Raw genomic sequence first — 14,886 nt, 5'->3', positions numbered from 1 at the left:
TCCATAGTTCAAGGTCTTTTAACTGAGCTGTAATATGAGAGGAAGGAAGGAAGGAAGGAAGGAAGGAAGGAAGGAAGGAAGGAAGGAAGGAAGGAAGGAAGGAAGGAAGGAAGGAAGGGAGGGAGGAAGGACACAGAATAAACATTCACACCACATACCAAAGAAAGATAGAACCAATGCAAGATTTAAAAGAAAGAGAGAAAACATTAAATTCTGTAACTCCAAACCCGACAACTCAGTCTCTAAACCCAATTATTCTAACCAGTGACGAGTCTCTGGAGTTCCAATCCAGCCCCTCCAGCTAGGCTACTCACAGTCCCAGAAAACTTCATCCTGGGCCAGCAATTCTCCTTGGCAGCCATTCCTCATGGCTCCATCAGGCCTCCACGCAGGTAATCCAACAAGCTTGCCTCACACTGCCCGTGGCTATATCCAAAATACAAAACCATGTTACAAATTCAACGACCCTCTCCTTCCTGCATTCGTTATACTCCATAGTACCAGGTGGGATACCAATCTGTTAATCCAGCAGGGAATAAAGCATACTTTAAAGAATAGGACCCTCCTTCAGAATTCAGACCCTTCAGAAGAGTTGACATTATTCCTCTTGTCCCAGTGCAGATTAGCTGGCCCAATCTCAATAGTTGTGATCTCTCAAACAATTGCATCTGAACAGGCAGCAGCTTCAGCCCAAAGATTTCATTTCATTCTTGCCATGTCCTTCTGCACACACTAGTCCATTTCTATGCAAAGCAACCATGCATATGTTATTGGGGCAGAGGCATAATAGCAAGATTCTCACACAAACTGCCTTTAGCCAAATCTGGACATAGCTCTTTCTTCCTCTCATAAGCCAAACCTCATAGTACTGTTGTACATAGCTTCATGTTTCTGGCAGAAACCATCCTACCAAGGGCAGCTTGTGGGAAGAAAGGGTTTATTTCAGCTTATAGACTCGAGGGGAAGCTCCATAACGGCAGGGAAAGCATTACATGAGCAGAGGCTAGGCATCACCTCCCAGGTGGGAGATCAGGTGGACAAAAGCAGCAGGAGAGATACCTGAATCAAATCACCACAATGGGCAAAGTAATAAAATCAGACACCAAAAAACCATTTAGCTTTAACTTCTGTATTTTAATTGAACAAAACTAGAACAAAATATTTTTTTAAATAGTCATCTTTTAAGCCATAGGTTTTTACTAGTTCTTCAGTACCAGGCATGTAGATTCAATGGAGGGAGGACTTGGGAGGGAAAAACTGGGGTGGTTGGAGGAAACTTCCATGGTTTATTATCTATACTTATGGTATTTGTCAATAAAAAATTTAAAAAGTTTGAGCCAAGTATGGTGGCGCATGTCTTTAATCCCAGCACTCGGGAGGCAGAGGTAAGAAGCTCACCATAAGTGGATTCCAGGTCAGCCTGAGCTGAAGTGAGAACCACCCCCCCAAAAAAGTTCAAAAAACAAAATAAAAATACCCATTTTGTTTAACAAACTGATATAAGGGAAATGCAATGTGTCAAGAGTTTGAAGTCAGTTTGTTATATTATTTGTCTCTTAGATTACCTGAGAGAAACTTAATTTGCATTTAAAGTGGGATTTCAGGGCATAATGATAGGCTCAAGAAGAACACTTGCTGTATAAGCATTTGGTCATTAGCTACTCTGGGAGGTGTGGGGTCTCGTGAGGCCCTGAGGGAGCCCAAGTTTGATCCCTAGTACCTATGTAAAAATCCAAGCATGATTTACGGTTGAATAAATCTCCATCATATATATGTACCACAACTTCATAATCCATTTGTCAGTTGATAGGCATGTAGGCTTATTCCATTTCCTACGTATTGTGAATACGGAAAAAAAAAAAAACAGTTGGGCAAGTATCTCTAATGAAAATGCAGAGCTTTGGGGGCATATGTGTAGGAATGGTCTAACTGGGCTATATAAGGTAGTTCTATTTTTAGCTTTTTGAGAATTCTCCACACTGATTTCCATAGCATCTGTGTCAGCCTGCATTCCCATGAGCCTGTCAATACTTCACTGTGGAGGAGGAAGGAAACATGAGACCCCAACCTCAAAAACAGCTGTCTAGTGATAGCAATGGTTGTCGGGAGAGGGGACACTCCCCCGCTTGTCCAGTGACTCTGGTGTCCCCTGTTCTCTTGTCAGAGAGATCATGGGCACACCAGAAATTGAACCCCAAGCAGGGCACAACCTGTGAGAGAAGAGCCAAAGCAGAGGCTGCCAGGGAGCCTCGTGGTCAGCATGCCCCGGATGCGTGCAGACAGACGGCCCAACGCTGCGAGTCACGGAGAAGCTCCCAGGTCCCGAGAGTCCTCCTAGAGCCACGGATTAATCCTGGCTACCTCCTTGCTCTTAAATGCTCAGAGATCAGCGTATACCCAAAAGTATTATAATGTAACCAAGACTTTGGCCTACAGGCATCAGTGCTTGACTTTGAATACAGACATCCAGTTTTCTTGGTCCTGTGTTTTAGACTTACCATATTGGGCTCTTATGTCGACGTATGCCTCCTTCCTACAGGACCTAAATCTTTTACTGACTTGATGATAATTTCAATGCTTTTCTGAAGTGTTTATCTTTTATGAACGTTATCCCAAGGTTTGGGGCACTGAGGGAGAAATCAGTCAAGCTAAAACAGCCAAACTCATACAGTTTCATCCTAAAGATGTACACTCCCATCAAGAGGCTTATGTGAGCCAAAGGAAGGGTAGGACTGCTTACAATGCAATCTTCCAGACACAAAAAGCTTGGATATCCACGACCTCACAATACCTGGCACTCCTTATACAAGACTCTCATAATAGGAAGAAAAGACAATTACACCAAAATAAAAGAGAGATTAATTGAGAGGGAGGTGATATGATGGAAAGTAGATTTGTGAAGGGGAAATCAGGGGAGGGGAAGGAATTATTATTTATTATATATAATTATGGAAGTTGTCAATAAAAAAGTTTAAGAAAAATAAAATAAAATAAATACCCTGGGTTAGATCCCCAGTATGATATACACCCAAGATAGTCAACTTTTTAAGTCAGACATGGCTATACATAGCTGTAACCCCAGTCCTTTGGGAGGGGTGGGGCGGAAACAGGAGAGTCACTGAAGACAGCAGCTGTGGGTTCAGAGAGAGACTCCACCTCAAGGAAACCACGTGGAAGAACAGTAGAGGAGCACACTAGTGTTCTCCTTTGGCCTCTGCACATGTATGTGTGGTGCACATGCCTCTGTACATACGTGAACATGCATTATATATACACACACTAGACGCACCACTGCACTGGACTATATACACAAATAAGACAGGTTTCCAAAATTCAGGTTTCTAAGACACGCGTGAAATGCCACAGAACACTAACGCATTAGACTTGAAAGTTAGCACTCAACACCCAAGGCCACGGGGACATCGCCCCTGGGAAAAGGCCTTCTGTCAAATTCTGCACCACGGCTTCAAGTCCCTCCCCTCCGAGTAAAGGTAATGACTCCTGTGGGCACAACATTGAACAGAAACACTCAAAGCTAGCTTTTTTCCGCTCTGTTATTTCTACCACACAGGAGAAAGGGTAATGGGCTTTTTGCTGGAAACAAGCTCCAGGTGCTTAGCTCTAAATGTACTTTCTGCATTTCCAAAATGCATTGATTTTTAGTTAGAATTATTTATTAACATTACTCCAAATCTTTAGTTTTTCTCATTTTTTATCTATTAACGATCATGCCAAACAGACAAAATGAAAGTTTGCAATAACTCTGTGACCACTATCATGACAACTCCAAGTCTGTGTAAACGCTTAGACAGACACCCAGAAAGGGGACCAAGGTGTGAAAGTAACAGAAGAAAAGCCTCAAAGCTTTATAACAGAATTAAACCTCAACCTCAAAGAATGAGTGTGACCCCAAGGAATGCTTGCAGACCTTAAAGTCACTGCAGAGAGGATGGTGTCCTCACTATCTTCATTGTGACATCCAAAAGTCATGACAACTGAGACATAAAAGCAATACTGACCCTGGCATCCAACTTTATTTCCAACTGGGGAAAAGTTTAGTATCCTAGCTGCAGATGTATTAAATTACATTAATTATAAGCAAATATTAATATAAACTTTTCATTGCATATTAATATGGAATTCTATCAGTTTTGTTTGTTTATGAGACAAGAACTCTCTATGTAGCCCAGGATAGACACAAACTTTTGATCCTCCTGCCTCAGCCTCCCAAGTGATAGAATTACAGGCATGTGCCACCATGTCTTGCCCATTACATCATTTCTGCAAACTGTATTTCCAAAAGTCTAATTGATTTCATATTACCTTTGAATTTTAAAATACTAACCTCCCCAGAACTTAAATTTTAAACTCCAACCCCTATAAGGCAGTATTCTGAGAGATAAGCTTGTCTCTACCTGTAAATGTTTTAAAATTCATTTGTTTGCCCACCATTCATGTTCCTTGATGCCACCTTCCTAGTTAAGTAACATCATCTCTAATACATGTGACAGTAATGGCATCCCTATTGGTGTCTCCACCCAGCTCTCTGACTCTGACACAAGCTGATTTCCAGCAAATCAACGTTGTTGGTCCAGAAATGCAGGTTGAGGGCTCAAGCCCACAGAACTGGTCTCACATTAGACCCAGCAGGAAATAACATGCCCGGCCTGCCCACACAACTGCTCTGCCAAGTACGGATTCTCGAGATGGATGGATCCACAGAGGAAAGCTCTGCCCTTGCTGACTGGTTTGTAATAAGGAAAACAAGTTGAGGACAGCTCGCAGAGAAGATGTCCAGGCTGGGCACAGAAGTACGAGTAGGGGAAAGGGACTTTCGAATTCCCATGACCCCCGCATACCACCTCTCCCCACCTCACTGTATTATCTAAGCCAGGAGCTCTCTGAGCCCTGCTTAAAGTACTTCATGAAGAATCCATTACATAGGAATGCTTGATTAAATATCTGAACACTAGTGACTGAACTCAATATTGGACACTCTTCCCTCCCTGGAAACCTAGGGACTCAAATTTATACCTCCAGGCACATGATTGCTTTCTGTTATGTTGGGCATCCATCTTCCCGCCTTCATGTGTGGATAACTTAGTCCCCAGTGAGCCAGTGACGAGACCATGAGAACTCTGTTTCCCTGGACTGTCATCATGATGGAGATAAGCCCCTGACAAATGGGTGAGGTCAGCATTCTCACACGTACACTGTTTCTGCTTCCCTTCCTCTTCCTCCTCCATCCCTCTCTCTCCTGTTGCTGTTGTTTCTGAAATGGCATAACCAATCATGAAAGCCACCACCAGACACATTCTTTGACCTTAGACTTCTCTCCAAGCCTCTAGAGCTAAGAGTCACATTGCTCATCAATTATCTGTTATAAATTATACTGTTATAACACCAAAAACCACATGAACTTCTCCTGCCTGGCAGCCCCCTGTTAAAGTTATCTAGAAACCCATAGACAGTCATCTCATTGTTACAAATAGTATGATTGAAACACTTCAAGATGGATACCAAAGACACTCTTAGCATTCAAGAATCCTAAGGGTTTTAGGAATTCTGTGCCCAGACTGGGACACAGCTCAAATATATTTTACTATTACCCATCTTACTCTACTCTGGACTGCTTTAGTAGAGTATCACTAATTGGGTGATTTTACAAAATTTTATTTGGCTCAAAGAACTGGAAGCTCAGAAGCCCAGAAATGTGGCAAGAACACCTTCTGGACATACATCAAGGCCCTGCTCCGTAGTCATCCGATGACAGAAAGCGAAGGCTAGAAAGCCTGCAAGGTTGATCATTTCTTCCAGGTCCTGCTGCACTGGCATTAACATGAACTTTGAGGAACACATAGAACTCATAAAAAAGGGACCACATTTCTCATTGGTCACCTTGCTTCTTGCATTTTCCCTGCAAATGGAGCTGGCATCATGCCCCTGCTCACGGGGTGAGATCTTTCAGTGGCTCCACACTGCATTCAGACTGTTACGGGGACGCTCCCAGTTCCCGTGCTCCAGCGCCTGCTGCCTTGGGCACGCACATACGCATGCTGCCGCCCTTTCCCCAGGCCTCCGGGCCTGCGACACAGCCTCGCTGCCTTCCCGGAGCACGCGGGAGCCCATCCCACTCAGGACCTGCGCCACTGCTGTGCCCTCTGGTTGAACTCATCTCTCCACGTTCTTTAGCTAGCTGATTTCTTTTCATCTTTGAGGCTTCAGGTGAGATGTCGCCCCCTCAGAAAGAGCTTCAACAGCCTCTTTAGAACACCTCCCACACTCTGCTCCGGCTCCTCTCCATCGCTGCACATCAGCTGGTCCCGAAGCGCTTGCAGCAGCCATTCACAGCCTTGTTTGCTAAAGCTCGAGCTGGCCATGGACCCCCTCCCAATGCACACTGCAGTAAGGGGCATGACGAGCCCAGGTAAATCAAAGAGTAAGCGAATAAAAGAAATGAGGAAGGGCAACAAATGGCACTAAAATAGAGCTTCCTGGAATAACACAACATAAAAATCCTTGCCTGGTTTTTTCACTCAGTTTTCTTAATAGGCTCAACTGGCATTCCCAATGAGTTTCAAGAATGTTGCCTAAATATTCATTTCATTTTCAACATTTTGACTCCTCTCTCATCAGTCTATTAGTCACCAAAACTGGTGCTTCCTGCATCTAATTCTTTCAACATTTTGCCGTCCTCACTTCCTTTAATACCAAACCTTGTCACTCAAAGTAACTCTTGTGACTCCTCCTGGGGGTCACAACCACAGCCGCCTAGTTGCTCTCTGGCTGACCAACAGCCAGATACGCCTTCTAGTGTCACGGTAACCTTTCACTTTCAAAATGGGAAAACCATCCACATTCTGTCTTATTCTAGCAGGTGCAAAATCTTCAGAAATCATTCAACTGCATTTTTCCCACCTAATGCAGTTAAGCCTCCAACCACACCCTTAAGTGGTGCCTTCCCTCTGGCCCACTCAAATGTTTACCTTTCTATCACTTAAGCAGGTCGAGATCATTACTGTCTTTGGAGTTTTACTTAGTTCTTCCAAAGACTATTGGTTTTTTTTGTTTTTCCGTGTTTATTTTTGTTTTTGTTGTTGTTCCCCATCCACATAAATGAGACAGTCTTCAAAGCGCAGTTCAGATCCAGTGTCACCTCGGCCACGCCTCATCTCAAAGTCTACTCAGCGTGGCCCACCTATTCTCTTCTCCTCTCCTAGTTCTCAATACACTTACATCACACTTCCATATTTGACCATATGAGAACTGTTGTTTTTGCTCTATAGTTGCTTATATACATAAATTTCTATTTAACGAAACTGCAGGCAGGGCCCATGTCCTCACTTCCTTACACTCCCTGCAGGGGCAAGAGTAGCAATGACCCAGCCAGAGCCACCTACTCCCACAGTGACATACAGGATCCTAAGGATGAGCCCCTCCCACTGCTGGCAGCCATCCAGACAGCCGCAGTACCTGACCAGCCCCTGCGGCCTCCTATGCCTCCTCTGGCCTGTGGCCTCCCCAAGCCAGTGCTCTTGTTCCACAAGTCACTGATTCTCTTTGCAGGCTCAGGACATCTACTAATGAAAAGTAAGTGCCCTTTGCCCCTTCCGCCCCCACCCGTGGGCCCTAGTACCTGTGGGAAGCAGCACTCCTGTAAGCTCCCATCAGTGCTCTGGGCTTACAGCACCCAGCACGCTGCACTGAAAATGCCTGTCTGCTCACCAGTCTCCCTGACTGGTCACTATGCCACCCAGGGTCAAGGAATTTGGCTTTTGTCTTCATGGGAGCATAGCAATAGGATTGGAGTGTCTCTTGAACAAATAAATTAGCAAGCAAGCACACCGGTAATGAAGTCGAGCGAATGATCTCCAAATGTAGCATCATGGCTCTCGATTTAGTAGTAAATAATGTCCACTATGCCACAGCTCAGACCACTTTAAATGACAGCTTTGTAATTCCCCAAACCATCCTTAAGCACCTACTATGATTCAGGCATTGGATGATATAGAAAAATGAAATATAAAAATCCCTAGCCTCATAGAGCTTACATCTTAATTACAGAGACAGGCAAGGAACCCTGAAAGGCCTTAGTTCTGAGTTGCAGACCTCAGAGGAGTTCTAAATAGGACTCTTCTATGGTGCTGATGTGAGATGAAGCTGATTCAGTTTGAAAGGTGGACGGGAAAGTATGGATGGACTTCAAAGCAGAGCCTGATGGATTGGAAGGAAGGTATGAAAAAAACTAACAATGGCCAGGGATAGATTTCAGTGTTTGCACCCATGGAGTAAAATTTCTGGAAGATTTGGAAGGATGAGAGAAGTTCTATGAAGCAATTATCTGATTGTAATATAAATATTCATATGCTATATCATATAGCTCAACCTCCCTTGAACATCTTGCTGATTAATAACATTGAATCATGGATGTTCCTTAGATAAAATGAAGTAGAAAATCTTTGGGTAACAACACCCTTCATAGTGCAACAAAGTACTGCCTATATCTAGCACTCTATAAAAAAACAAAAAGTCATTGCATGTAGTTTCCCAAAACTTTCACAAGTTGGGCTTTCAAAATGACCAAAGCAATGGACAGCGGGTTACAAGTCCCTAGTTGCTAATACTGAAAGCTCACACAACAATTAGCATCAGCAACAACAATAATGCTTTGATTTATTATACAAATAAAATATACAAAGCAAATAAGGCTTTGATTTATTATACAGATTCCAAATTTGGATGTCACATGGACACTTAGGAGAGAGGCCGATGCTTCACCTTGTCCTAGCTCTTCCTCTGGCACAAGGTTTGGAAGAATAAAATGCCATCCAGGGAAGGTCCCCACGTGAGTGAGTCAGGATGACTTAAGACCCCGAAGACTACCTGGGAGATGGGGCAACAGGAGACTAGGCCATAAGGCAGCTTCCTCCCTGGGGAGCAGAAATTATGAGTTATTGTGCTTAATGGCTATAATTTTGGGTAAAGCTAGTAATAATAGTTTATTTTTTTCATGTGACGAAGTATGTGTCTGTGAAATAGTGAATTTTGGAACTCAAAAAAATGAGACAGTTTATAAACATATGGTGCAGTATCTGTGGGTATAATGAACATTTCTCCTGCAAAACAATTGAGTGGAGGTCATGATGAGTTATAACCTGGACTTGGGAGTTTTCCTGGGGCAGAAACAAACCACTCTCACTCAGTCTGTGAGTACTTCTTTCCCCTTGCAGACCTTAGTAGTTTATACAATACATAGTGATTGCCATGATAGAAAAGGCCAACATGTCTAAGCCTCAGAGTGAACCTATTATTATGGTTAGAAATCAAGGTTGCCATTCTTCCAGAGTTTCACACACAGAACTTTGGAACCAGCAATGGAAATGTAAGTATAAACATCAATCCTTGGCCTCCTAACAAAGGCAAAAATCAACACAAGAACATATTTATTTTGCCAGCCAGCGCTCCAGCACAAACAGACTGGCCTGAATTCACATGGTAGGACATTATGGCCTCCTGTGCAAGGGAGAACGTTAAACAAGAATTCATCCGCAGAATTCCCATGTCATCTAAGGACTGTGGCATAACATGCCACATGTATTGTTATTTATTGATGACAATGAAGAATAAAAATGAGACCTTAGCCCAACCAGTAACCAGAGACCACTCTCATAAGAGGAAATCTCACTGCAAGCTTACATGGAAGGGAAGAGCTCCCCTCTGCATGTATACTTTCTCCACCTGTGACAAGTCCACTTCCTTCCCTTTCTTAAAACTTCTGCTTGAGATGTACCACCTGCGTGACAGGAAGTGCTATCCTTGCAGGTCTCACACAATGCCAAACATGACTTTCACGGTAGAGTTTGCCCCGAGATAGGTCATGAGTATCAAAGGGCGGGCTGGGGGACATCTTCATGGCTATAGGGACATCTGCATGGACCCATTCTGCCTAGGAGGTACTGAACACACTCATGGCAAGCTCACACATGACAGATGGCTGCATTACGACACCCTGCCCCACTTCACAGCAGACAATGGGATCAGGCAATACATCAAGGGCCTTTCCTGCTTCTTGTAACCCTCATTCTGCATGGTTACCATTTTATGTGACTGTTTACCACCAAAATTTAACACACTAGACACAAACCCAGACGTAATCATAGTCCATGAGCACAACATGTGAAATGTACTTAAAGATTTGTAAACCGGAAGAGGTGTTATCCAATAAAAACATTGTGAAAAAAAAAAAAACACTACAGTTGCAATCAGGTATTAGTCTACACTCCCACACAAGAAAATCATCATTTCAAGTTGATTTTGACACTACCATTCAACAAATGACCCCACTATATTACTCTAAAACTACACACACATATACACGCGTGCATGTGGCACACACACTGTGCATGTGTGTGTGTGTGTGTGTGTGTGTGTGTGTGTAAAGCAAGTGCACTCTGAAGCAATAGCTAACTCACTATCATTCTTCTATTCCAAATTTTAGGCCTCCTTTTCAAAATCAGCTTATTATAAGTGAGTTTCTTCCTTAAGCAGACCATCTTGACCAACTATATCAAGTGAACTCAAACAAATGAATTTAGGTCACGAAATATACCAAAATAAAAATCGAGGTTGTCTCCTACCTATGGTGGTGATAACCGTGCCAGCAAAGAAGAAGGAGCTTCCCAAGTCCCAGTGACTGATTTGATTGGAGGTGTTTCCCAGGGGTAGAATCCCTGCATTTATTGCTGCCACTATTTGCTGCAAGTTTAAAAAGAAATTTATCAGCACATATCAATCATATGTAGGTATCAAACATCTCAACTCCCACCTAAGGATGATGAATTACACAAAGAGACTCAATTCTAAAGTTTTGATTTTCTACTTAAAAATATGAGATAGATTAGAAATTTACAATGAAAATTTTGATACCACTTAATAAGAAATTTCTATTTAGTATCCAAGAGAATGGAATGACATGAAGTAACTACTGTATATTCATATAATCCCTATTTGAATATTCAGTAGCCTATTTGAATTAAGTAAGCGTAGCAAGCCTCTCCAATAAGCATACCACATTGGTTATAGATTTAAATATTAGGTTACATAATACAGTTTAAACAAACAATACATAGCAGTGTCATTGAAGTATATCCACAGTGTTCATTATTTCAAATGTTAAATATATACATCCAAGTCTGGATTTTCTATAGGAAAAGACAGCATATATCAGAAATATTTAACAAAATATATTAAGGTATAAAAGAAAGACCACAGCAATTCATTGCCAGACAGAAGCTAGTCCCCTTAGACTTAGAACTGCTACAGATTCTAGTAAATTCTGTAACAAGGAAGAACACCAGAAATTGTCATCTGCAGCGTTCTCGCAGGATCTGCATGCTCTCCATGTAGGGAGGATAGCTGAAAGATGATGTTGCAATCCCCTTTTCAGCTATCAGATGAAAGGAAGATGTGAAACCACAAAGACATGAGACTGCAATAAAAGATGAGCAGTCAGGGACAAGCACACAGAAGTCAACAGGTTTCAGGTGGAAATGTACTGTAGAAATCTATACCTCTTCATTTTCAGACTTTTAAAAGCTGAGAAAGAATGTCATAAGGTGGGCGTGGTGGCGCACACCTTCAATTCCAGCACTTGGGAGGCCGAGGCAGGAGGGTCACTGAGAGTTCTAGGCCACCCTGAGACTACATAATTAATTCCAAGTCAGCCTGGACCAGAGTGAGACCCTACCTTGAAAAAAAAAAAAAGAATGTTATTTTCTAGGTAAGGAAACTAAACAACAAGGGAAGAGTGACTTGTTAAAGTTAACATAATTTATTGTCAAATGGAGAGCATGTACATTTTGAAAATGAAGACCTGCTCAGGGAATGACAGGCAGATAGGAAGGACCAGACAACCAGGAGCCGAAATGGAATTTCCAATCCCATTTCTAAGATGACGCTTAGAATACCTCTCTAACTTGTTTTAATCTATAACTTGAAACTTCAATAGTTGTGTGCAAAGTCAACTTTATTGTTTTTTATTTACCTTATCACTGATGTGTGTCTTACAAAAAATTAGGAAAATAAGGAACGACATTAAAAAGATAATTCAACTTATATATAATTACAGAATCCAGAGATAACCTATTAATGCATTAAGGTATTACTCCCAGCAATATACATACATATGGGTCTACCCATATACACATATATACACCCATAGTATCATACACACACACACACACACACACACACACACACACACACACACACATACATATAGGTTTATAAATTAAGCATTTTATTCTCCATTTTAGTTATTTACACTTAATTATAACAATGTGGTAATGACAAAGAAACTGTATGAATTAAAATTGATTATTATTAGTAACATATTTGGTAGCATAAGTCAAACAAGCAGTTGTTGGTTCATATACTTCAACACTAGCGAACTCGAAGACTGTATAGTTTAAAAAAAATCAGAACATCATAAATCTGAAGACTATGTTGTTACTGCTGTTTGCAAGAGGGTGTCATGCAGCCCAGACTGGTCTCAGCATGCAGCTAAGGTTGGACCCTGAGAGCCTAATCCTCCTGCCTCGACCTCTGACGTGCTGGGGCTACAGTGAAAACATTTCCACTAATAACCTGGCCCACAGTAGGCTACTCAGGAGGGAATATTTTACAGAGAATAAACACAGGTTACCACACTGATTCCCAAGCTCACAGCACTGTAGGCATAGACAACAAGAATTCTAGGCTTGCAACTCCCACATAAAAATAACACTTTCAGTTAAAAAAAAAAAACAGGGAAGAGATTTATACATTACAATCACAGACAAGTTATATATTTATTTTTCTAGACATTTCTTCAATTTATTTAAAGAATAATTTTAAGTTTGTAGTGCTAGCCAATAAAGATACAATAGCAAAGTAAAAATGTAGGTACTATGGTTATGCAGAAGAAAAAGTAAGACTTCAGATTTTATCCAGTTAAATAATATTTGTTAATTTATTGACCAGAGCAAGCTAATTCCTCCAACAATTCATGTGATATATGCTTCATGATCAGCACCATCATTTTACTTTATTCTTTTCTTATCAATATTAAGGTCAATCAGACCCTTGTATGAATTATGTAAATTCAGAAGAAGCAAATGCTGAGGTATAATCAGAAAGAGGAGTGTCTGGCAATCACAGAGCTGTGATCATTGAAGCAGAGGCTTGAGATCAAACTGAAAACATAACAAATCACTATGAGGATGAGTCTTCCATGAAACCTCTTCTCTAGATCCTGGAAATTTTATCAATATTCTTGCACGAAGCCTGTTGGTCAACATTGCCAGGAAACAACTGGGTGCCCTTGAACACACTGACATAGATCTTTGAGTCTCTGTGATTTCATCCTCAATTCAGGTCATCTAGGCACTCAACAAATACCTTCCTTAGGACTCATGCTGTTGAGTGAAAGTGACATGACTGTTTATGGATAAGAAAATTCACATTTCCACTAAGAACAACGTTGATGGAAAATCAACTCCTATTGTCAATTTGTGAATAGGCTAAACTGTGTAGGGTAAGATGAAGAGAACACCTCACTGTATGTCTCTAATCCTAATATGTGAGCACAAGTGGGATTAATGAAGTATTGTCTTCCAAACTTAAACCTCCAAATATTAAGTGATAATCTTCACTGGATTCACACTTCATTTTTTCTCTTCAGTTTACACAAATGTCTAGAATGTGCAAGAAGTAAAATAAAGTTGGGGGATGGAGGGATGGCTTACCAGTTAAAGTGCTTGCCTACAAAACCAAAGAACCCATGTTCGATTCCTCAGGACCCACAAAAAGCCAGATGCACAGGGTGGAGCATGTGTCTGGAGTTAGTTTGCAGCAGCTGAAGGCCCTGGTGTGGTGATTGTCTCTCTATCTGCCCCCCTCTCTCTCTCTTAAATTAGTAAAATATTTTTTAAAAGAGTTTGTATTAATTCCTTTCTCATTGCTAGGAAAAATACAGGAGCAAGTTAAGGAAGAAAAGGATTTAATTTGGCTAATATCCCCAGGGTGCTATATAGAGCCCATTCATGGTAGAGACGGCAGGGGCTGGAAGCATATTGTAGCACGCTAAGGAAACAGACAGCAAACAGAAAATAGGGATTAGCTATAAAACCTCCCGCCACCCCAGTGACCCTCTTCCTCCAGCATGCCTCCACCTCCTGAAGGTTCTACAGCCTTCTCACACAGCGCCACCAGCTGGGGGCGAAGTGCTCAACACATGAGCTGAGAGGGGCACGTTACGTTCAAACCACAACAGGTTCTGGTTAAGGAGTCACAGCCAAAGTTAATGAACAGAACTCTACAAGGCTTATATGCCACAGATGCTGAACATAATTACTCATAAATGTAATGACAGAAGATCTTAGTTTCCATGACAACAGCTTTAGAACCAAAGTGCATAGAGTTCTAGTGTGAATGCGTCCATTCCTGAGTTGTAAAAGGGTGATATCACCATGTCATCAAACATCGTTAAGACACTCGTCTTGACAATTCCATGAGGTCAACACAGACTTGAAATCCAGAGAAAGAACCAACAGTCCAGAAACTTGCTAGAATAACTATTCTTTACTAAAAGATACTAAACATTGAGCCACTTGCCAACAGCCCAAAGAATGTATTTTATTTAGGCTTGTTTTAATTTGGATCTGAAAATGCGATTGACATGAGAGGCTCTGATATCTCTTTTCACCCTTATACTCAGATGTGTGTGTGTCCCTCAAACAATTTTTTTTTTTTTTTGAGGTAGGGTCTCACTCTGGCTCAAGCTGACCTGGAATTCACTATGTAGTCTCAGGGTGGCCTTGAACTCACGGTGATCCTCCTATCTCTGCC

The 14,886-nt window shown here is 41.7% G+C and overlaps 1 protein-coding gene across 6 annotated transcripts in view; it reads right to left on the bottom strand.

The window, feature by feature from the left end:
• Kcnk2 (potassium two pore domain channel subfamily K member 2) overlaps positions 1-14,886 on the bottom strand; it is a 220,343-nt gene that overhangs the window by 93,445 nt on the left and 112,012 nt on the right. For all 6 annotated transcript variants that reach the window (XM_045142318.1, XM_045142317.1, XM_045142321.1 and 3 more), the window contains one exon: positions 10,638-10,755. In XM_045142318.1, coding sequence (XP_044998253.1) covers positions 10,638-10,755 — 118 coding nt within the window. The remainder of the gene's footprint in view (positions 1-10,637; positions 10,756-14,886) is intronic.

This window comes from Jaculus jaculus, chromosome 1 (assembly GCF_020740685.1).
Source record: "Jaculus jaculus isolate mJacJac1 chromosome 1, mJacJac1.mat.Y.cur, whole genome shotgun sequence".
In the NCBI taxonomy this organism is placed as follows: Eukaryota; Metazoa; Chordata; class Mammalia; order Rodentia; family Dipodidae; genus Jaculus; species Jaculus jaculus.
This window is presented reverse-complemented; position numbering and strand designations above follow the sequence as displayed.